Source organism: Pseudophryne corroboree, chromosome 12 (assembly GCF_028390025.1).
Source record: "Pseudophryne corroboree isolate aPseCor3 chromosome 12, aPseCor3.hap2, whole genome shotgun sequence".
NCBI classification, from domain to species: domain Eukaryota; kingdom Metazoa; phylum Chordata; class Amphibia; order Anura; family Myobatrachidae; genus Pseudophryne; species Pseudophryne corroboree.
Window position 1 is genome coordinate 11,080,955 of NC_086455.1, and position 22,187 is coordinate 11,103,141.

Genomic DNA, 22,187 nt, shown 5'->3' on the forward strand with positions numbered 1-22,187 from the left:
TGAGTAAGAACGATACTCGTGGTTCCGGATGGGTCAAGAAGGACTTGGTACCCGGAATTTCAAGAGATTCTCACGGAAGAACCGTGGCCTCTACCTTTAAGAAAGGACCTGCTCCAGCAGGGGCCTTGTCTGTTCCAAGACTTACCGCGGCTGCGTTTGACGGCATGGCAGTTGAACGCCGGATCCTGAAAGGGCATTCCAGATGAAGTCATCCCTACCCTGGTCGAAGCCAGGAAGGATCTAACCGAAAAACATTTTCACCGCAATTGGCGAAAATATGTTGCGTGGTGTGAGGCCAAGAAGGTCCCTACAGAGGAATTCCAACTGGGTCGTTTCCTACATTTCCTGAAAACAGGACTGTCTATGGGCCTAAAATTAGGGTCCATTAAGGTTCAAATTTCGACCCTGTCAAATTTATTCCAGAAAGAACTGGCTTCAGTGCCTGAAGTTCAGACGTTTGTAAAAGTGGTACTGCATATACAGCCTCCTTTTGTGCCCCCAGTGGCACCTTGGGATCTCAATGTTGTTTTGAGTTTCCTAAAGTCACATTGGTTTGATCCACTCACCACTGTGGACTTAAATTATTTCACATGGAAGGTGAAGATTCTATTAGCCCTGGCTTCAGCCAGGCGTGTGTCAGAATGGCCGGCTTTATCATATAAAAGCCCTTACTTAATTTTTCATTCTGACAGGGCAGAATTGAGGACTCGTCCTCAATTTCTCCTTAAGGTGTTTTCTGTTTTTCACATGAACCAACCTATTGTGGTACCTGCGGCTACTAGGGACTTGGAGGACTCCAAGTTACTTGCCGTTGTCAGGGCCCTGAAAATATATGTTTCCAGGACGACTGGAGTCAGAAAATCTGACTCGCTGTTTAGCCTGTATGCACCCAACAAGATGGGTGCTCCTGCTTCTAAACAGACGATTGCTCGCTGGATTTGTAGTACAATTCAGCTTGCTCATTCTGTGGCAGGCTTGCCACAGACAAAATCAGAAAAAGCCCATTCCACAAGGAAGTGGGCTCATCTTGGGCGACTGCCTGAGGGGTCTCGGCTTTACAACTTTGCTGAGCATTTACTTGGTCAGGGGCAAACACGTTTGCTAAATTCTACAAATTTGATACCCTGGCTGAGGAGGACATGGAGTCTCTCATTCGGTGCTGCAGGGTCATCCGCACTCTCCCGCCCGTTTGGGAGCTTTGGTATAATCCCCATGGTCCTGACGGAGTCCCCAGCATCCACTTAGGATGTTAGAGAAAATAAGAATTTACTTACCGATAATTCTATTTCTCGTAGTCCGTAGTGGATGCTGGGCGCCCATCCCAAGTGCGGATTGTCTGCAATACTTGTACATAGTTATTGTTACAAAAAAATCGGGTTGTTATTGTTGTGAGCCGTCTGTTCAGAGGCTCCTACGTTTTGTCATACTGTTAACTGGGTTCAGATCACAAGTTGTACGGTGTGATTGGTGTGGCTGGTATGGGTCTTACCCGGGATTCAAGATCCTTCCTTATTGTGTACGCTCGTCCGGGCACAGTATCCTAACTGAGGCTTGGAGGAGGGTCATAGGGGGAGGAGCCAGTGCACACCACCTGATCCTAAAGCTTTATTTTTGTGCCCTGTCTCCTGCGGAGCCGCTAATCCCCATGGTCCTGACGGAGTCCCCAGCATCCACTACGGACTACGAGAAATAGAATTATCGGTAAGTAAATTCTTATTATAATAGACAGATTCTCAGCAGATAATGCTCGGAATACTAGATGTACCAATGTTGTTACAATTAAAGTACAGTCCGTGCCTATCTATGTAGTCCAAATCAAATGTACCTAGCTCTTTATAGAAAACAATATATGATAATAGACAGAGACAGGCAGGTTGTCAGAAGTACCTATTTAGAAAGGTGCCACAACCATCCAATCTCAGGTACCTTCGATATCTTCAGACAACCCTTCCGTGTCATGGCTACTATGCCAAGGAGAGAGATAGTGTGTGTTCTCCATCTGATGTTTGGGAAGGTAGGCTAATGGGTGACAATGGCTCCCAGCCAGGGGTGGATCTAGACTTTTATTTTAGAGGGGGTGCAGTTTAGCAATTAATCCTGACTCCTCCCCTTGCACCCGCCCGATGACAGTGTGATTGGTGGAGCAGTGGCGGGTTAAGAAAGGAGAGAGCCTGTATATACCAATACATTTTCCTAAGTTTCCTACACTGCATAAAAATTTGGAGCAACTGTTACCAGTACAGTAGGCAAAGTGACCCGGGTTCTGCAGGCTCAGGTGCAGGGTAGCAGAAGTCAGCAGCAAGTTTGCCATCCTGGCTGCCTCCTGCTGTGGAACTGCAAGGAGCAACGCCCAGCAGTGCAGGAGAGTAGAGGAGGCTGGTTACCTAGTCCCTGCCAATGTGCAGCAGTAGCCAGATACGGATCCTGTGTGATAAGTGATCAATTGATGTGTGAGATCAGGGAAGGGGGGGAGGTGATTAGAGAGTGGGTGAGGCAGGTGATTATTACCTCCCAATGTACACATTTGACCCTGCCTGAGTGGAGCTGACTGTACTGCTGCTCTGGTTTCTGAAGTGCCAGCGTTCCCAGCTGTGGCGGCAGCTCTGGGGAGGAGATTGTGTGATTGGAAGGGGGTACTCCTGTTGAGCAGGGTATCAGAAAGGGCTCTGCCGTCCCAGCATTGATAGCAAGGAGCACAGACCCCCAGACCCCCCCCCCTCCCCCGCACAGTATTTCCGCCAGCCGGGAAGACACTGCTGTGCATAACTACTACCACTGAGAGCCAGAAGGACAGAGAGTTGGCTGATTGATTACATGCTAGGGGGATCAATTGCCACAATCGCCCCCCACTGAATCCGCCAGTGCTCCCAGCTGATCCATAGGCTGCTGTTTCATATTTACCTCCTGGAATATATGATTATTGTCTCTTGGTCAACACAGGCCTAAAAATTCACTAAATTTGGTGGGTCATTTCTATAGAATCTCCTCTGTCTGAAACAATGAAATGTATTCTGTTACCAATAATATGATGTATGGAATGCTGGCAGCTCTGTGCAGAAGTACAGCTGTAATTGAATGGTTACTGTAGTGTGATCCAGTATATTCTCCCTGTGTGGACTGCATAATAGAATATATATATATATATATATATATATATATATATATATATATATATATATATATATATATAAATTGGAAAATAAATCAAGCTACAAACTGGCAATAAAAAGAATACATGAAATATGATGATGAAAAAAAGAGGCAGCCCTTGCACTCTCCGGCAGAGGCATCAAGAGGGTGTTAGAGCGGGTACTGCCTGGGCCTGTTGGTGGGTCCCGGCGTTGGCTGCTGCTGTTGACAAATGTTCCGGGTGCTGTGAACAGGTGATGCTTTGCCGTAGCGCACATATAGTACTATTTTTACATATATATATTTTTTGGAGGCGATGCGGCCATGCCTCCTGAGTTTGATCACGCCCCCTCCGTGTCACCCAGTCCCCACAGTAGTGTCAACTGCTATGCTCTCGTGCCAAAGCAACCAGTCCCCAAATACTGGCACGTGGGTAGTGCTTAGCAATACAATGCCAATCCACATATATATATATCAGATATGCTGTAACAGTTTGTATAACAGTTATATCTTTGATTATAAGATTCAATCAATCCTAATAAACAGGAAAGTACAGAACAAAGACTCAGCAATGGTGGGTGGGGGGGGGGGGGGGGAATTCCCTGCAAGAGTATGATGTACAGTGACACAAGGGGGGTCATTCCGAGTTGATCGCACCAAGCAACTTTTTGCTGCTGGTGCGATCAACTAATCTCCGCCTATGGGGGAGTGTATTTTAGCATAGCAGGGCTGCGATCGCTTGTGCAGCCCTGCTAGTCTAAAAAAGTTTCACTTAAAACAAGACCAGCCCTGGACATACTTACCCAGTGCGACGATCTCAGCGATGATGGGCACAGCTTTGACATCAGACATCCGCCCTCCGTTCTCCTGGACACGCCTGCGTTTTCCTTACCACTCCCCGAAAACGGCCGCCAACGGACAGGTGACACCCCGGAACGCCTTCCTCCTGTCAATCTTCTTGCGGTCGCCGCTGCGACCGCTTTCTTCGTAACCAGAGTTGTTGCTCGGCGACCCATGTCGCCGGGCAACGACGTGCGTGCGCAATGCGCACTCCAGACCCGTTCGCACCGCAGCGAAGAACCGCTGTGTGCGAACGGGTCGGAATGACCCCAGTTCTGCTTCATTTACTGTTGTACCCATTACATTGACTTGTAGACCAACAGGATGGGAAAATGTGCAAATGAACCTGACGCTCTGCTCGTTATTCAGATCGTTCCTGGGACACACAGCGAACAGCTGCACGCTAGCAATTCATACATGAATATTAATATTAATGCCGTTCATGCCCACTGTTTGCAATGGCATGAATCACCCAGTCTAATGGTGTAATAACATGAGCTATATTAACGCATCTTGTACGGCAGTGTGATTGCTCACCTGACGCATCTCGCCTGTTCTTCATCTTCACACCACCTCTGGCCCTCTCTGGTTCCTCTACAGATACGTGCGAGCAGACAACTAATAACTGCTAATTGGCTCTCGGGAAGCTGCGAGCCCCGGGATGTAGCACCCGGCAGTTCATATCAGGCGTCTCTGAATTTGGGAGGACCGGAGGAATTTTTTAAAAAATGTTTTGGGTCTCTTATGATGTTTTGCTAAAGCTGACTTGAATTTTTTGGGAAGATAGCTACTTCATGGCATGAGTACCTTGACCTATGAGCACATTCAGGAATGGTGGGGTTCTGTGGTGGGACTATTAATGGGTAAGGGGGTATTAAGGGAGCAGTCGCCATGAGGCCATGAGCCCACCAGTACCATCCCACCCTCGCAAGCTCCTCGCTCTTCTGCATGTTTGTCCCAAATGCTGGGAATTTTTGTCAGTTGTCTCCACTTGGACCTTAGCATTGCCCCTTGTTTATCCCCCCCGCATCCGCATGTGTAGTCAGTACATATTAACTGCCAGGCACTGTACTGGTAAGGAACAGACTTTGTTAATGCAGCGGCGTGCAGCGATATCTCAGCCCCATGTCATCCTGAGACAGTATAAGGGGGTGCTAATTATGCATATATAATGCAACACCGTCTGATGGGTGTCTGTGTCATTCACACCTCCTCGCCCTGGATCTGCCAGCAGCGCTATATAGTGTGACAGCCTGACACGACAAGAAATAAAAGCCGTGGAAACAGAGAAAATATTAATAGGCTGAACAAGTAATTTTTACACAGCGTGGTGCAATCTGTTATCTCTTCATTATAACTACAGTATGCTGCAGACGAGACACCGCTCCCATAAACCAAAAGGATTCAGATTGTATTTATAGATGCAATTTTTCTATTTTTATGTATTTATGGAGACCTTGGGAATAGTGTAGGGGTGTACACGCCCACACAGCGCTGGCCACACCCACATAGCACTGGCCACACCCCCTCCGCTTCTCAGAATAGACCCCTGATAGTTTTCAGCCCTCAGGCCCATGTCCCCTTAATCCGGCCCTGCAATTAGGGGGATTTACATTAACAAGAAGAAATCCCTAATTAATTGCTTGTCCAGGCATCAGAGTAACAGTAGCACAATGTTTAATTGGTTGCTATGCGTTACAACACCTTGCAGTTCTTTGCATATTGCATATTAATAAATAAATCAAATAGAGAACTACTATCATGAAAATATATATGAGAATGTATTGTTCATTATCTCTTGCCAATGTCGCTAGTCCTAAACACGTCCAATTGCTGACTCCACCGACAGAGGCATTATGGGAAAGCAGTCAATATAATCACAGTTTCTTATAATTGTGTCTTAATACATAACAAAGGTCAATTCAGTATGAAAGCACACACAAGGGGTCATTCCGAGCTGATCGCTCGCTAGCTACTTTTTGCAGCCGTGTGAACGTATAGTCGCCGCCCACTGGGGAGTGTATATTTGCTGTGCAAGTATGCGATCGCATTTGCAGCCGAGCGGTACAAAAACATTTTGTGCAGTTTCTGAGTAGCTCAGAACTTACTCAGCCGCTGCGATCACATCAGTCTGTCCGGTCCCGGAATTGACGTCAGACACCCGCCCTGCAAACGCTTGGACACGCCTGCGTTTTTCCCAACCACTCCCAGAAAACGGTCAGTTGACATCCATAAACGCCCTCTTCCTGTCAATCTCTTTGCGATCGGCCGTGCGAATGGATTCTTCGTACAATCCATTGCCCAGCAACAATCCGCTTTGCACCCGTACGACGCGCCTGCGCATTGCGGTGCATACGCATGCGCAGTAGTGACCTGATCGATGCGCTGCAAAAAACGGCAGCGTGCGATCAGGTCGGAATGACCCCCATAAAGATACCTTTTGCTAATAGCATTTAGTAACTCATTGGAGGCATACTGATCCTTACCAGTCATAGCAATAATTCACAATCTGTCATGGAAACAGGCATTTACTGTGACATACGATATAATTAATGCAGCTGTCAGATATTTTCCCAGGGAAAATTAATATCCCAGGTCCCTGTATGGTACAAGGACAATGTGGAATAATCGGATAGGGGTGTTAAACATGTAACGCATATGTTAATAGCACCCGATATCTAAAGACATGGACACAGCTGTATTTTGAGAGCAAGTTCTAAATAACATCATACTGTACCTGAGGTAAAATGACCATTAAATAATGACTTTTAATTATTAATAAACATTTACTGGCTTAGAGATAGATTAGATTTAAATATTTAAGTATATTGGTTAAGCTGAGGAAACGGTTAGTTCTGAGGAAAAATATATTCCCCCTCCCCCCAATGTTTACCTCAGGCCAGGTACACACCTGAGCGATGGCCGACTTACTTTCAGCCCAGACCATCAGGGATTGGTCGTACACATAGGAAGGTCAGAACGACTTATCGTTCTGTCCTTCATCTGCACTGCATCAGGTCGCTAGGGATATCTTCTGTAGGCCCTGCAGTAGGTCTGACTGGAAGATGTCGCTAACGACCGCGGGAGCGCACAAATCACGGGTAAACACATGGTGATGTAGACGATTTGTCGTGCCGACATGGCAAATCATGTCGACATCGCTGCAGTGTGTACCTGGCCTCAAAATATTTTGTACTTCAATATTGTGCATGATGGGATACTTCGCGCTATACTATTATAGCATTAAACTATAATTAATCCGATTTTTTTCTGAGATATACTGTATTTAGATCCTTGTGGGACTATATTTGTTATTATATATTTGTTATGCGGTGGAGTTTTGATTTTGGTAGTCGTCTTTTGCATTATCTCGGCCTTTCACTGTGTAAGAAAAGAGGGAAAGTCAAAGAAAAGAGGGAACGTAAAAGAAACAGAACGTAAAAGAAAAGAAAAGAAAAGAAAGAGGGAACGTAAAGAAAAGAGGGAATGTTCTTAGCAATGGGGATTGTATGGGTAGATTTTTTACTGGTACATGTGAGGCCCCGCGGGGCGGTTCATTATATTGGAGGCTGTGGGAGAACCACTAATATACAGCAAAGCTCCTGCACAAGTTTTCTTAGCGCGATAACATGCGCAGGTAATGGTTATTAAATAAGACCTTTTTTTCCTTTCCTTTCATTATAATGCAGTCTGAGCTCTTACTCAGCCGCAGGCATCAATTGAGGCATTTTACAGACTAGGACATTTTTTTGCCATTGCGCTCGCTTGCAGAATTGTAAGCCGCGTTCCTTCCTTTTACCATGCTGTGCCACTCAAGAATATTATTACTGCTTTTTAATTCACTTATTTATGTAATTAGTGCCACCATATAAATGCAAAGAACTGATCTCCACCACCAGTTGCACAAATAATTATTTCAGCGGCACTGTACACCCGCTCAGAGATACTCGCCGATGTACATTTTTTATTTATTGAAATCATGTCCTTTAATAGAAAGGTCATCTGCATAGATTCATATGGTTGTGAAGCAGCATTTCAACTTCATAGCTGCACAGCACGAAGGGTTAATGGTTTGTGGAGCGACAAAGGGGGTCATTCCGAGTTGTTCGCTCGTTGACGATTTTCGCTATGCTGCGATTTGTTGCTAACTGCGCATGCGCTAAGTTATTTAACACAAAATATTTGCTGGTGTTCGAGCGACGCTTTTCAGTCGCACTGCTGATTGGTGAGTGATTGACAGGAAAGGGGCTTTTCTGGGTGGTAACTGAGCGTTTTCTGGGAGTGTGCTAAAAAACGCAGGCGTGTCAGGGAAAAACGCGGGAGTGTCTGGAGAAACGGGGGAGTGGCTGGACGAACGCAGGGCGTGTTTGTGACGTCAAACCAGGAACTAAACGGACTGAGCTGATCGCAATCTGTGAGTAGATCTGGAGCTACTCAGAAACTGCAGGGAATTATTTAGTAGCAGTTCTGCTAATCTTTCGTTCGCAATTCTGCTAAGCTAAGATACACTCCCAGAGGGCGGCAGCCTAGCGTGTGCAATGCTGCTAAAAGCAGCTAGCGAGCGAACAACTCGGAATGAGGGCCAAAGAAATAAAAAGAGGAGGGGGATATGAGAGATTATGTTTCTAGCCTGTCAAACGTAATATTTGCATATACCTAGCTCACAAGTAGATAGGTCAGAAATACATTTTCTCATGCATTTTTTATTTAGTCATGTGCAGTTTATCTTATTGGAGGATATCATTGTTTTGTTTAAATGGTCTGTGGGAAATTCAATTCTAAGGGGTCAATTCAATTAGGGGACATGTGTGGGTGATGTCCGCGAGTCAAGTGTCTAGTGCCATACGCCGTGGAAACGCTAGCTAACTGATGACGCAATTGTATGCGCTATGCGTCGCTGGTATCACACAAAACTGAATCAACTCCAATGATCTACAAAGGGCACGTCAGACGGATCGCTAAAAAACAAAAAGTATTTGCACCATTACCGAGACTTGGTATATAAACAATCAAGTCCACACTTCACAGTTCTACACATAAAAGTTCTCTATTTCCAGTATGACCATAGAGTAGAAGACCACCTCACGTAGACAACACCTCACATAGACAAGACTCACTAGATACGGTTACAGATGGTTACGCTATGTGTGTTCTGTTCCCTAAACCCTCTGTCTTATTTCCAGGCTAATATGGAGGAGTACGACGCTTTGCTGCAAGAGCTCGCTGAAAACATCACCAACGAGGATCTGGACCAGCTAAAGTCAGCGTGCAAGGAGGACATCCCCAGCGAGAAGAGCGAGGAGATGACTTCCTGCCAGGACTGGTTCAGCTTTCTGGAGAAGCATGACAAGCTGGCAAAAGGTATGAAGCCGATCTCTGGGCATCACCTAGTGCCCCAAGGGCAGGGGAGCCTGATAGGCTAGTTTACATATATATAGTTTTAGGAACTGTTGGCTGCATTTCTTTCATTAGCACCTAGACTGATTGTCTTCTTGTATATGTGTATTGATCTGGAATTGGACAGACTCCACCAATAATTTGTCATGGACAGGATCTGCTATAATTGTCTATACGATATGCTTTAAACTAAATCTTGGACGGTTTTTGGCTTGAAGTACGGAGCAGAGATCACACCCAGAAGCACTTCCTAAGACATAAGGGGACTTTGGCCTCAGTTATTGAGCAAACCAGCAAAAGATGAGCAAACAGAAATCGGAGAGGGACACCTACAGTGTATATATATATATATATATATATATATATATATATATATATATAATAAGAATTTACTTACCGATAATTCTATTTCTCGTAGTCCGTAGTGGATGCTGGGGACTCCGTAAGGACCATGGGGAATAGCGGCTCCGCAGGAGACTGGGCACAAAAGTAAAGCTTTAGAACTACCTGGTGTGCACTGGCTCCTCCCCCTATGACCCTCCTCCAAGCCTCAGTTAGGATACTGTGCCCGGACGAGCGTACACAATAAGGAAGGATTTTGAATCCCGGGTAAGACTCATACCAGCCACACCAATCACACCGTACAACTTGTGATCTAAACCCAGTTAACAGCATGATAACAGAGGAGCCTCTAGAAAAGATGGCTCACTACAGCAATAACCCGATTTTTTGGTAACAATAACTATGTACCAGTATTGCAGACAATCCGCACTTGGGATGGGCGCCCAGCATCCACTACGGACTACGAGAAATAGAATTATCGGTAAGTAAATTATTTTTTCTCTGACGTCCTAGTGGATGCTGGGGACTCCGTAAGGACCATGGGGATTATACCAAAGCTCCCAAACGGGCGGGAGAGTGCGGATGACTCTGCAGCACCAAATGAGAGAACTCCAGGTCCTCCTCAGCCAGGGTATCAAATTTGTAGAATTTTACAAACGTATTTGCTCCTGACCAAGTAGTTGCTCGGCAAAGTTGTAAAGCCGAGACCCCTCGGGCAGCCGCCCAAGAAGAGCCCACCTTCCTTGTGGAATGGGCTTTTACAGATTTTGGCTGTGGCAGGCCTGCCACAGAATGTGCAAGCTGAATTGTACTACAAATCCAACGAGCAATAGTCTGCTTAGAAGCAGGAGCACCCAGCTTGTTGGGTGCATACAGAGTAAACAACGAGTCAGATTTTCTGACTCCAGCCGTCCTGGAAACCTATATTTCCAGGGCTCTGACAACGTCTAGCAACTTGGAGTCCTCCAAGTCCCTAGTAGCCGCAGGCACCACAATAGGTTGATTCAGGTGAAACGCTGAAAACCACCTTAGGGAGAAACTGAGGACGAGTCCTCAATTCCGCCCTGTCCGAATGGAAAATCAGATGAGGGCTTTTACAGGATTAAGCCGCCAATTCTGACACGCACCTGGCCCAGGCCAGGGCCAACAGCATGACCACTTTCCATGTGAGATATTTTAACTCCACATATTTAAGTGGTTCAAACCAATGTGACTTTTGGAACCCAAAAACTACATTTAGATCCCAAGGTGCCACTGGAGGCACAAAAGGAGGCTGTATATACAGTACCCCTTTTACAAACGTCTGAACTTCAGGGACTGAAGCTAGTTCTTTTTGGAAGAAAATTGACAGGGCCGAAATTTGAACCTTAATGGACCCCCATTTCAGGCCCATAGACACTCCTGTTTGCAGGAAATGTAGGAATCGACCTAGTTGAAAATTCCTCCGTCAGGGCCTTACTGGCCTCGCACCACGCAACATATTTTCGCCAAATGCGGTGATAATGTTTTGCGGTTATATCTTTCCTGGCTTTGATCAGGATAGGAATGACTTCATCCGGAATGCCTTTCTCCTTCAGGATCCGGCGTTCAACCGCCATGCCGTCAAACGCAGCCGCGGTAAGTCTTGGAACAGACAGGGTCCTTGCTGGAGCATGTCCCTTCTTAGAGGTAGAGGCCACGGATCCTCCGTGAGCATCTCTTGAAGTTCCGGTTACCAAGTCCTTCTTGGCCAATCCGGAGCCACGAATATAGTGCTTACTCCTCTCCATCTTATAATTCTCAGTACCTTGGGTATGAGAGGTAGAGGAGGGAACACATACACTGACTGGTACACCCACTGTGTTACCAGAGCGTCTACAGCTATTGCCTGAGGGTCCCTTGACCTGGCGCAATACTTGTCGAGTTTTATAAACATGTGGAAGACTTCTGGGTGAAGTCCCCACTCTCCCGGGTGGAGGTCGTGTCTGCTGAGGAAGTCTGCTTCCCAGTTGTCCACTCCCGGAATGAATACTGCTGACAGTGCTATCACATGATTTTCCGCCCAGCGAAGAATCCTTGCAGCTTCTGCCATTGCCCTCCTGCTTCTTGTGTCACCCTGTCTGTTTACGTGGGTGACTGCCGTGATGTTGTCCCAATGGATCAACTCCGGGTGACCTTGAAGCAGAGGTCTTGCTGAGCTTAGAGCATTGTAAATGGCCCTTAGCTTCAGGATATTTATGTCCGTGGTCACCAGGACCCAGTCCTGAATGTGCGGCCCTCTAGAAGATGAGCACTCTGCAACCACCACAGGAGAGACACCCTTGTGCTTGGTGACAGGGTTATCCGCTGATGCATCTGAAGATGCGACCCGGACCATTTGTCCAGCAGGTCCCACTGGAAAGTTCTTGCGTGGAATCTGCCGAATGAGATTGCTTCGTAGGAAGCCACCATTTTTCCCAGAACCATTTCATTGATGTACTGAGACTTGGCTCGGTTATAGAAGGTTCCCGACTAGCTCGGATAACTCCCTGACTTTCTCCTCCGGGAGAAACACCTTTTTCTGGACTGTGTCCAGGATCATCCCTAGGAACAGAAGACGAGTCGTCGGAATCAGCTGCGATTTTGGAATATTGAGAATCCCATCGCGCTGCCGCAACACTACCTGAGATAGTGCTACACCGACCTCCAACTGTTCCCTGGATCTTACCCTTATCAGGGAATCGTCCAAGTAAGGGATAACTAAAATTCCCTTCCTTCGAAGGAGTATCATCATTTCGGCCATTACCTTGGTAAAGACCCGGGGTGCCGTGGACCATCCATACGGCAGCGTCTGAAACTGATAGTGACAGTTCTGTACCATAAACCTGAGGTACCCTTTGTGAGAAGGGTAAATTGGGACATGAGGGTAAGCATCCTTGATGTCCCGAGACATTATGTAGTCCCCTTCTTCCAGGTTCGCAATCACTGCTCTGAGTGACTCAATCTTGAATTTGAACCTCCGTATGTAAGTGTTCAAGATTTTAGATTTAGAATCGGTCCCACCGAGCCGTCCGGCTTCGGTACCACAACAGTGTGGAATAATACCCCGTTCCCTGTTGCAGGAGGGGTACCTTGATTATCACCTGCTGGGAATACAGCTTGTGAATGGCTTCCAAAACTGCCTCCCTGTCAGAAGGAGACATCGGTAAAGCCGACTTTAGGAAACGGCGAGGGGGAGACGTCTCGAATTCCAATTTGTACCCCTGAGATATCACCTGAAGGATTCAGGGGTCTACTTGCGAGTGAGCCCACTGCGCGCTGAAATTCATTGAGACGGGTCCCCACCGTGCCTGATTCTGCTTGTAAAGCCCCAGCGTCATACTGAGGGCTTGGCAGCGGCGGGAGAGGGCTTCTGTTCCTGGGAACTGGCTGATTTCTGCAGCCTTTTTCCTCTCCCTCTGTCACGGGGCAGAAATGAGGAACCTTTTGCCCGCTTGCCCACGAAAAGACTGCGCCTGATAATACGGCATCTTCTTATGTTGAGAGGCGACCTGGGGTACAAACGTGGATTTCCCAGCTGTTGTCGTGGCCACCAGGTCTGAAAGACCGACCCCAAATAACTCCCTTAATAAGGCAATACTTCCAAATGCCGTTTGGAATCCGCATCACCTGACCACTGTCGTGTCCATAACCCTCTACTGGCAGAAATGGACAACGCACTTAGACTTGATGCCAGTCGGCAAATATTCCGCTGTGCATCACGCATATATAGAAATGCATCTTTTAAATGCTCTATAGGCAATAATATACTGTCCCTATCTAGGGTATCAATATTTTCAGTCAGGGAATCCGACCACGCCAACCCAGCACTGCACATCCAGGCTGAGGCGATTGCTGGTCGCAGTATAACACCAGTATCTGTGTAAATACATTTTAGGATACCCTCCTGCTTTCTATCAGCAGGATCCTTAAGGGCGGCCATCTCAGGAGAGGGTAGAGCCCTTGTTCTTACAAGCGTGTGAGCGCTTTATCCACCCTAGGGGGTGTTTCCCAACGCACCCTAACCTCTGGCGGGAAAGGATATAATGCCAATAACATTTTAGCAATTATCAGTTGTTATCGGGGGAAACCCACGCATCATCACACACCTCATTTAATTTCTCAGATTCAGGAAAACTACAGGTAGTTTTTCCTCACCGAACATAATACCCCCTTTTGGTGGTACTCGTATTATCAGAAATGTGTAAAACATTTTTCATTGCCTCAATCATGTAACGTGTGGCCCTACTGGAAGTCACATTTGTCTCTTCACCGTCGACACTGGAGTCAGTATCCGTGTCGGCGTCTATATCTGCCATCTGAGGTAACGGGCGCTTTAGAGCCCCTGACGGCCTATGAGACGTCTGGACAGGCACAAGCTGAGTAGCCGGCTGTCTCATGTCAACCACTGTCTTTTATACAGAGCTGACACTGTCACGTAATTCCTTCCAACAGTTCATCCACTCAGGTGTCGACCCCCTAGGGGGTGACATCACTATTACAGGCAATCTGCTCCGTCTCCACATCATTTTTCTCCTCATACATGTCGACACAAATGTACCGACACACAGCACACACACAGGGAATGCTCTGCTAGAGGACAGGACCCCACTAGCCCTTTGGGGAGACAGAGGGAGAGTTTGCCAGCACACACCAGAGCGCTATATATATATACAGGGATAACCTTATATAAGTGTTTTTCCCCTTATAGCTGCTGTATTTTTAATACTGCGCGTAATTAGTGCCCCCCTCTCTTTTTTAACCCTTTCTGTAGTGTAGTGACTGCAGGGGAGAGCCAGGGAGCTTCCCTCCAACGGAGCTGTGAGGGAAAATGGCGCCAGTGTGCTGAGGAGATAGGCTCCGCCCCCTTCTCGGCGGCCTTATCTCCCGTTTTTCTGTGTATTCTGGCAGGGGTTAAATTCATCCATATAGCCCAGGAGCTATATGTGATGCATTTTTTTGCCATCCAAGGTGTTTTTATTGCGTCTCAGGGCGCCCCCCCCCAGCGCCCTGCACCCTCAGTGACCGGAGTGTGAAGTGTGCTGAGAGCAATGGCGCACAGCTGCAGTGCTGTGCGCTACCTTGTTGAAGACAGGACGTCTTCTGCCGCCGATTTTCCGGACCTCTTCTGTCTTCTGGCACTGTAAGGGGGCCGGCGGCGCGGCTCTGGGACCTATCCATGGCTGGAGGAGGCTTGGAGGAGGGTCATAGGGGGAGGAGCCAGTGCACACCAGGTAGTTCTAAAGCTTTACTTTTGTGCCCAGTCTCCTGCGGAGCCGCTATTCCCCATGGTCCTTACGGAGTCCCCAGCATCCACTAGGACGTCAGAGAAATATAATATTTATTTATTTATATATATATATACACAATAGCTATGGAGCCCAATAACACAGGGGAGCCTATTCCAGTGCACACAATGTGCCTCAAAGTATGGAACGGAGATGGAGCAGATATCTTGGGGGGGTTCGAATGTGGTGTGCAGAGGGTCCCATTCCAATTTTTCTATGGGGTCCGGAGTTTTCTAGCTAGGCCTCTGTGTGGCTGAACTAATGACTTGATCGCAACAAGACTGCTGACAAGGCTTGCGATTCTGGTGATGTTGCCCCTTTAAAGAACTGGATTTAACCATTTGCCTGCCAATGCATTTGCAGTGGCAGAGAAAAATATGACCAGCATCGGGACTATGCTGGAGTCTTCTGTTGCCATGCTGACAGTCGTGTGATGTGTTTGAAGGGGACCACCGCCAGCGATGCTGGCCCCCCCCCCTGCCGCTCTGAAAACGCTTAACCCCTTGTCATCTTGTAAAGTGAGATTTAAATAACAGCTCGGGGCTAAGAGCACACAGAGCAGGATTGTCGTCAGCCTGGGATAAATAATAAATGATACAAGGCAAGAGTGCGGATACGCTAGTCGGGAGAGTTAACGCCGCAGTGACTTCTGCTGCGCAAAATAAATGATGTCTGGCAAATGTGTGACGTGTCAAAACCCATCAGTAATATCACCCCAGGAGATTATCCCGGGGGTTTAAAAGGAATATTGCTCCCCACTCGCCTCCCCGCTGGGTTTAGGGGGCAGAAGAGGGCTTATCCATGTTCCCGACTGTTACTCAAAACAGTAACCACGAGAGGCTGCGTTAATGTCACTATATTATTCCAAGCCTAATAAACGCAATTCATTTCTAATGCTGTACAAAGGTATAATTCCAGCTTGAGTTAAACTTCACATATGGTTTGTGTCACTTGCGCGTGTATTCTTCTAGATCAGGCCTGTCCATCTGGCAGCAAATTTGGCGTACTAACGTTTTCCTGCTCGCCCCACATGCTCACTGTCAATCTTCATATTCTCTATTTCCAGTAATACTCAGACTGCCATCCAAACATTATTACAGTACCAGCGCTCAGCGTGCAAACACCAATCGTGCACAAACGGAGGTGAGAGGATGGGCCCTGTTTCCTTAATTCTCAGGAACAGGTTTTAAGGTGAAACTCCTGTCTGCGCACTAGTAATCGTCACAATTTATTTAGACTAATAAATCTGACTTTTTGCCAAGAATGGTGCCACCTAGAGCAGCGATGGGTAACCTGGCACACTCCGGGGATTGCAATGGTGCTGATTCGCAGTCGGATGCTTTTCATGGACGCAAAAAGCGAGTGTTAGCACACAGTGCATGCTCAGAAGAAAATGAAAACACGTCTGCATATGTCTGTACGGCTCTGAGTCAGACGGAGCTTTGCCGGATCTAGCTTTGTATCAGATGGGTGAGCGGCGACATTGAGTGTCATGGGAGTGTAGCTGGTGGTCCGTTCTATTCTGAGTCACGCGCATCGGGAAGGGAAGCCTGTGTCAGACGAGTGAGTGGCGACAATGGAAACTTTAGCGGTTAATCTGGCACAGGGGCGGTATGAGACAGAAGTGTGCAGTCTCCGCATGGGGCACCTCTCTCTCACCAGTGCAACTGCAATGTGCCAGAGTCTACTGTGCATGTGCAAACCTTCAGTAAAAATAAGATTTTACTTACCGATAAATCTATTTCTCGTAGTCCGTAGTGGATGCTGGGGACTCCGTCAGGACCATGGGGATTAGCGGCTCCGCAGGAGACAGGGCACAAAAATAAAGCTTTAGGATCAGGTGGTGTGCACTGGCTCCTCCCCCTATGACCCTCCTCCAAGCCTCAGTTAGGATACTGTGCCCGGACGAGCGTACACAATAAGGAAGGATTTTGAATCCCGGGTAAGACTCATACCAGCCACACCAATCACACCGTACAACTTGTGATCTGAACCCAGTTAACAGTATGACAACGTAGGAGCCTCTGAACAGACGGCTCACAACAATAACAACCCGATTTTTTTTGTAACAATAACTATGTACAAGTATTGCAGACAATCCGCACTTGGGATGGGCGCCCAGCATCCACTACGGACTACGAGAAATAGATTTATCGGTAAGTAAAATCTTATTTTCTCTAACGTCCTAGTGGATGCTGGGGACTCCGTCAGGACCATGGGGATTATACCAAAGCTCCCAAACGGGCGGGAGAGTGCGGATGACTCTGCAGCACCGAATGAGAGAACTCCAGGTCCTCTTTAGCCAGGGTATCAAATTTGTAGAATTTTACAAACGTGTTCTCCCCCCGACCACGTAGTTGCTCGGCAGAGTTGTAAAGCCGAGACCCCTCGGGCAGCCGCCCAGGATGAGCCCACCTTCCTTGTGGAATGGGCATTTACATATTTTGGCTGTGGCAGGCCTGCCACATAATGTGCAAGCTGAATTGTACTACACATCCAACTAGCAATCGTCTGCTTAGAAGCAAGAGCACCCAGTTTGTTGGGTGCATACAGGATAACAGCAAGTCAGTTTTCCTGACTCCAGCCGTCCTGGAAACCGATATTTTCAGGGCCCTGACAACATCTAGCAACTTGGAGTCCTCCAAGTCCCTAGTAGCCGCAGGTACCACAATAAGCTGGTTCAGGTGAAACCAAACGCTGACACCACCTTAGGGAGAAACTGGGGACGAGTCCGCAGCTCTGCCCTGTCCGAATGGACAATCAGATATGGGCTTTTGTGAGACAAAGCCGCCAATTCTGACACTCGCCTGGCCGAGGCCAGGGCCAACATCATGGTCACTTTCCATGTGAGATATTTCAAATCCATAGATTTGAGCGGTTTAAACCAATGTGATTTGAGGAATCCCAGCACTACGTTGAGATCCCACAGTGCCACTGGAGGCACAAAAGGGGGTTGTATATGCAGTACTCCCTTGACAAACTTCTGGACTTCAGGAACTGAAGCCAATTTTTTCTGGAAGAAAATCGACAGGGCCGAAATTTGAACCTTAATGGACCCCAATCTGAGGCCCATAGACACTCCTGTTTTCAGGAAATGCAGGAATCGACCGAGTTGAAATTTCTTCGTGGAGCCTTCCTGGCCTCACACCACGCAACATATTTTCGCCACATGTGATGATAATGTTGTGCGGTCACGTCCTTCCTGGCTTTGACCATGGTAGGAAAGACCTCTTCCGGAATGCCTTTTTCCCTTAGGATCCGGCGTTCAACCGCCATGCCGTCAAACGCAGCCGCGGTAAGTCTTGGAACAGACATGGTACGTGCTGAAGCAAGTCCCTTCTTAGCGGCAGAGGTCATGAGTCCTCTGTGAGTATCTCTTGAAGTTCCGGGTACCAAGTCCTTCTTGGCCAATCCGGAGCCACGAGTACAGTTCTTACTCCTCTACGTCTTATAATTCTCAATACCTTGGGTATGAGAAGCAGAGGAGGAAACACATACACCGACTGGTACGCCCACGGTGTTACCAGAACGTCCACAGCTATTGCCTGAAAGTCTCTTGACCTGGCGCAATACCTGTCCAGTTTTTTGTTCAGGCTGGACGCCATCATGTACACCTTTGGTCTTTCCCAACGGTTCACAATCATGTGGAAAACTTCCCGATGAAGTCCCCACTCTCCCGGGTGGAGGTCGTGCCTGCTGAGGAAGTCTACTTCCCAGTTGTCCACTCCCGGAATGAACACTGCTGACAGTGCTATCACAAGATTTTCCGCCCAGCGAAAAATCCTTGCAGTTTCTGCCATTGCCCTCCTGCTTCTTGTGCCGCCCTGTCTGTTTACGTGGGTGACTGCCGTGATGTTGTCCCACTGGATCAATACCGGCTGACCTTGAAGCAGAGGTCTTGCTAAGCTTAGAGCATCATAAATTGCCCTTAGCTCCAGTATATTTATGTGGAGAAAAGTCTCCAGACTTGATCACACTCCCTGGAAATTTTTTCCCTGTGTGACTGCTCCCCAGCCTCTCAGGCTGGCCTCCGTTTTCACCAGCATCCAATCCTGAATGCCGAATCTGCGGCCCTCTAGAAGATGAGCACTCTGTAACCACCACAGGAGAGACACCCTTGTCCTTGGAGATAGGGTTATCCGCCGATGCATCTGAAGATGCGATCCGGACCATTTGTCCAGCAGATACCACTGAAAAGTTCTTGCGTGGAATCTGCCGAATGGAATCGCTTCGTAATAAGCCACCATTTTTCCCAGGACTCTTGTGCAATGATGCACTGACACTTTTCCTGGTTTTAGGAGGTTCCTGACTAGCTCGGATAACTCCCTGGCTTTCTCCTCCGGGAGAAACACCTTTTTCTGGACTGTGTCCAGAATCATCCCTAGGAACAGCAGACGTGTCGTCGGAAACAACTGCGGTTTTGGAATATTTAGAATCCACCCGTGCTGTCGTAGAACTACTTGAGATAGTGCTACTCCGACCTCCAACTGTTCTCTGGACCTTGCTCTTATCAGGAGGTCGTCCATTTTCTTCGAAGAAGAATCATCATTTCGGGCATTACCTTGGTAAAGACCCGGAGTGCCGTGGACAATCCAAACGGCAGCGTCTGAAACTGATAGTGACAGTTCTGTACCACGAACCTGAGATACCCTTGGTGAGAAGGGCAAATTTGGACATGGAGGTAAGCATCCCTGATGTCCCGGGACACCATATAGTCCCCTTCTTCCTGGTTCGCTATCACTGCTCTGAGTGACTCCATCTTGATTGGAACCTTTGTAAGTGTTCAAATATTTCAGATTTAGAATAGGTCTCACCGAGCCTTCTGGTTTCAGTACCACAATATAGTGTGGAATAATACCCCTTTCCTTGTTGTAGGAGGGGTACTTTGATTATCACCTGCTGGGAATACAGCTTGTGAATTGTTTCCAATACTGGCTCCCTGTCGGAGGGAGACGTTGGTAAAGCAGACTTCAGGAACCTGCGAGGGGAAACGTCTCGACTTTCCAATCTGTACCCCTGGGATACTACTTGTAGGATCCAGGGGTCCTGTACGGCTCCAGCGTCATGCTGAGAACTTGGCAGAAGCGGTGGAAGGCTTCTGTTCCTGGGAATGGGCTGCCTGATGCAGTCTTCTTCCCTTTCCTCTATCCCTGGGCAGATATGCTTATGGGGACGAAAGGACTGAGGCTGAAAAGACGGTGTCTTTTTCTGCATAGATGTGACTTAGGGTAAAAACGGTGGATTTCCCAGCAGTTGCCGTGGCCACCAGGTCCGATGGACCGACCCCAAATAACTCCTCCCCTTTATACGGCAATACATCTTTGTGCCGTTTGGAATCTGCATCACCTGACCACTGTCGTGTCCATAAACATCTTATTGGCAGATATGGACATCGCACTTACTCTTGATGCCAGAGTGCAAATATCCCTCTGTGCATCTCGCATATATAGAAATGCATTTTTTAAATGCTCTATAGTAAATAAATACTGTCCCTGTCAAGGGTATCAATATTTTCAGTCAGGGAATCCGACCAAGCCACCCCCGCGCTGCACATCCAGGCTGAGGCGATCGCTGGTCGCAGTATAACACCAGTATGTGTGTATATACTTTTTAGGATATTTTCCAGCCTCCTATCAGCTGGCTCCTTGAGGGCGGCCGTATCTGGAGACGGTACCGCCACTTGTTTTGATAAGCGTGTGAGCGCCTTATCCACCCTAAGGGGTGTTTCCCAACGCGCCCTAACTTCTGGCGGGAAAGGGTATACCGCCAATAATTTTCTATCGGGGGAACCCCGCGCCTCATCACACACTTCATTTAATTTATCTGATTCAGGAAAAACTATAGGTAGTTTTTCCACACCCCACATAATACCCTTTTTTGTGGTACTTGTAGTATCAGAAATATGTAACACCTCCTTCATTGCCCTTAACAAGTAACGTGTGGCCCTAAAGGAAAATACGTTTGTTTCTTCACCGTCGACACTGGAGTCAGTGTCCGTGTCTGTGTCGACCGACTGAGGTAAAATGGGCATTATAACGTCCCTGACGGTGTTCTAGACGACTGGACAGATACTAATATGTTTGCCGGCCGTCTCATGTCGTCAATCGACTTGCAGCGTGTTGACATTATCACGTAATTCCTTAAATAAGCCATCTATTCCGGTGTCGACTCCCTAGAGAGTGACATCACCATTACAGGCAATTTGCTCCGCCTCCCAACATCGTCCTCATAAATGTCGACACACACGTACCGACACACAGCACACACACAGGGAATGCTCTGATAGAGGACAGGACCCACTAGCCCTTTGGGGAGACAGAGGGAGAGTTTGCCAGCACACACCAAAAACGCTATAATTATACAGGGACAACCTTTATATAAGTGCTTTTCCCTTATAGCATTTTAATATATGTAGTCATATCGCCAAATAAGTGCCCCCCTCTCTGTTTTAACCCTGTTTCTGTAGTGCAGTGCAGGGGAGAGCCTGGGAGCCTTCCCACCAGCATTTCTGTGAGGGAAAATGGCGCTGTGTGCTGAGGAGAATAGGCCCCGCCCCCTTTTCGGCGGGCTTCTTCTCCCGTTTTTCTGAGACCTGGCAGGGGTTAAATACATCCATATAGCCCCCAGGGGCTATATGTGATGTATTTTTAGCCATAAAAAAGGTATTATACATTGCTGCCCAGGGCGCCCCCCCAGCGCCCTGCACCCTCCGTGACCGCTGTGTGAAGTGTGCTGACAACAATGGCGCACAGCTGCAGTGCTGTGCGCTACCTCAGGAAGACTGAAAAGTCTTCTGCCGCCTGCTTCTGGACCTCTTCCATCTTCGGCATCTGCAAGGGGGGTCGGCGGCGCGGCTCCGGGACAAACCCCAGGGTGAGACCTGTGTTCCGACTCCCTCTGGAGCTAATGGTGTCCAGTAGCCTAAGAAGCCAATCCATCCTGCACGCAGGTGAGTTCACTTCTCTCCCCTAAGTCCCTCGATGCAGTGAGCCTGTTGCCAGCAGGACTCACTGAAAATAAAAAACCTAAAAACTTTTTCTAAGCAGCTCTTTAGGAGAGCCACCTAGATTGCACCCTGCTCGGACGGGCACAAAAACCTAACTGAGGCTTGGAGGAGGGTCATAGGGGGAGGAGCCAGTGCACACCACCTGATCCTAAAGCTTTATTTTTGTGCCCTGTCTCCTGCGGAGCCGC

At 47.7% G+C, this 22,187-nt stretch overlaps 1 protein-coding gene across 2 annotated transcripts in view; it reads left to right on the forward strand.

The window, feature by feature from the left end:
• PEA15 (proliferation and apoptosis adaptor protein 15) overlaps nucleotides 1-22,187 on the forward strand; it is a 123,284-nt gene that overhangs the window by 61,120 nt on the left and 39,977 nt on the right. For both annotated transcript variants that reach the window (XM_063946972.1, XM_063946973.1), the window contains exon 2: nucleotides 9,153-9,330. In XM_063946972.1, coding sequence (XP_063803042.1) covers nucleotides 9,159-9,330 — 172 coding nt within the window. In that variant the 5' untranslated portion in view covers nucleotides 9,153-9,158. The remainder of the gene's footprint in view (nucleotides 1-9,152; nucleotides 9,331-22,187) is intronic.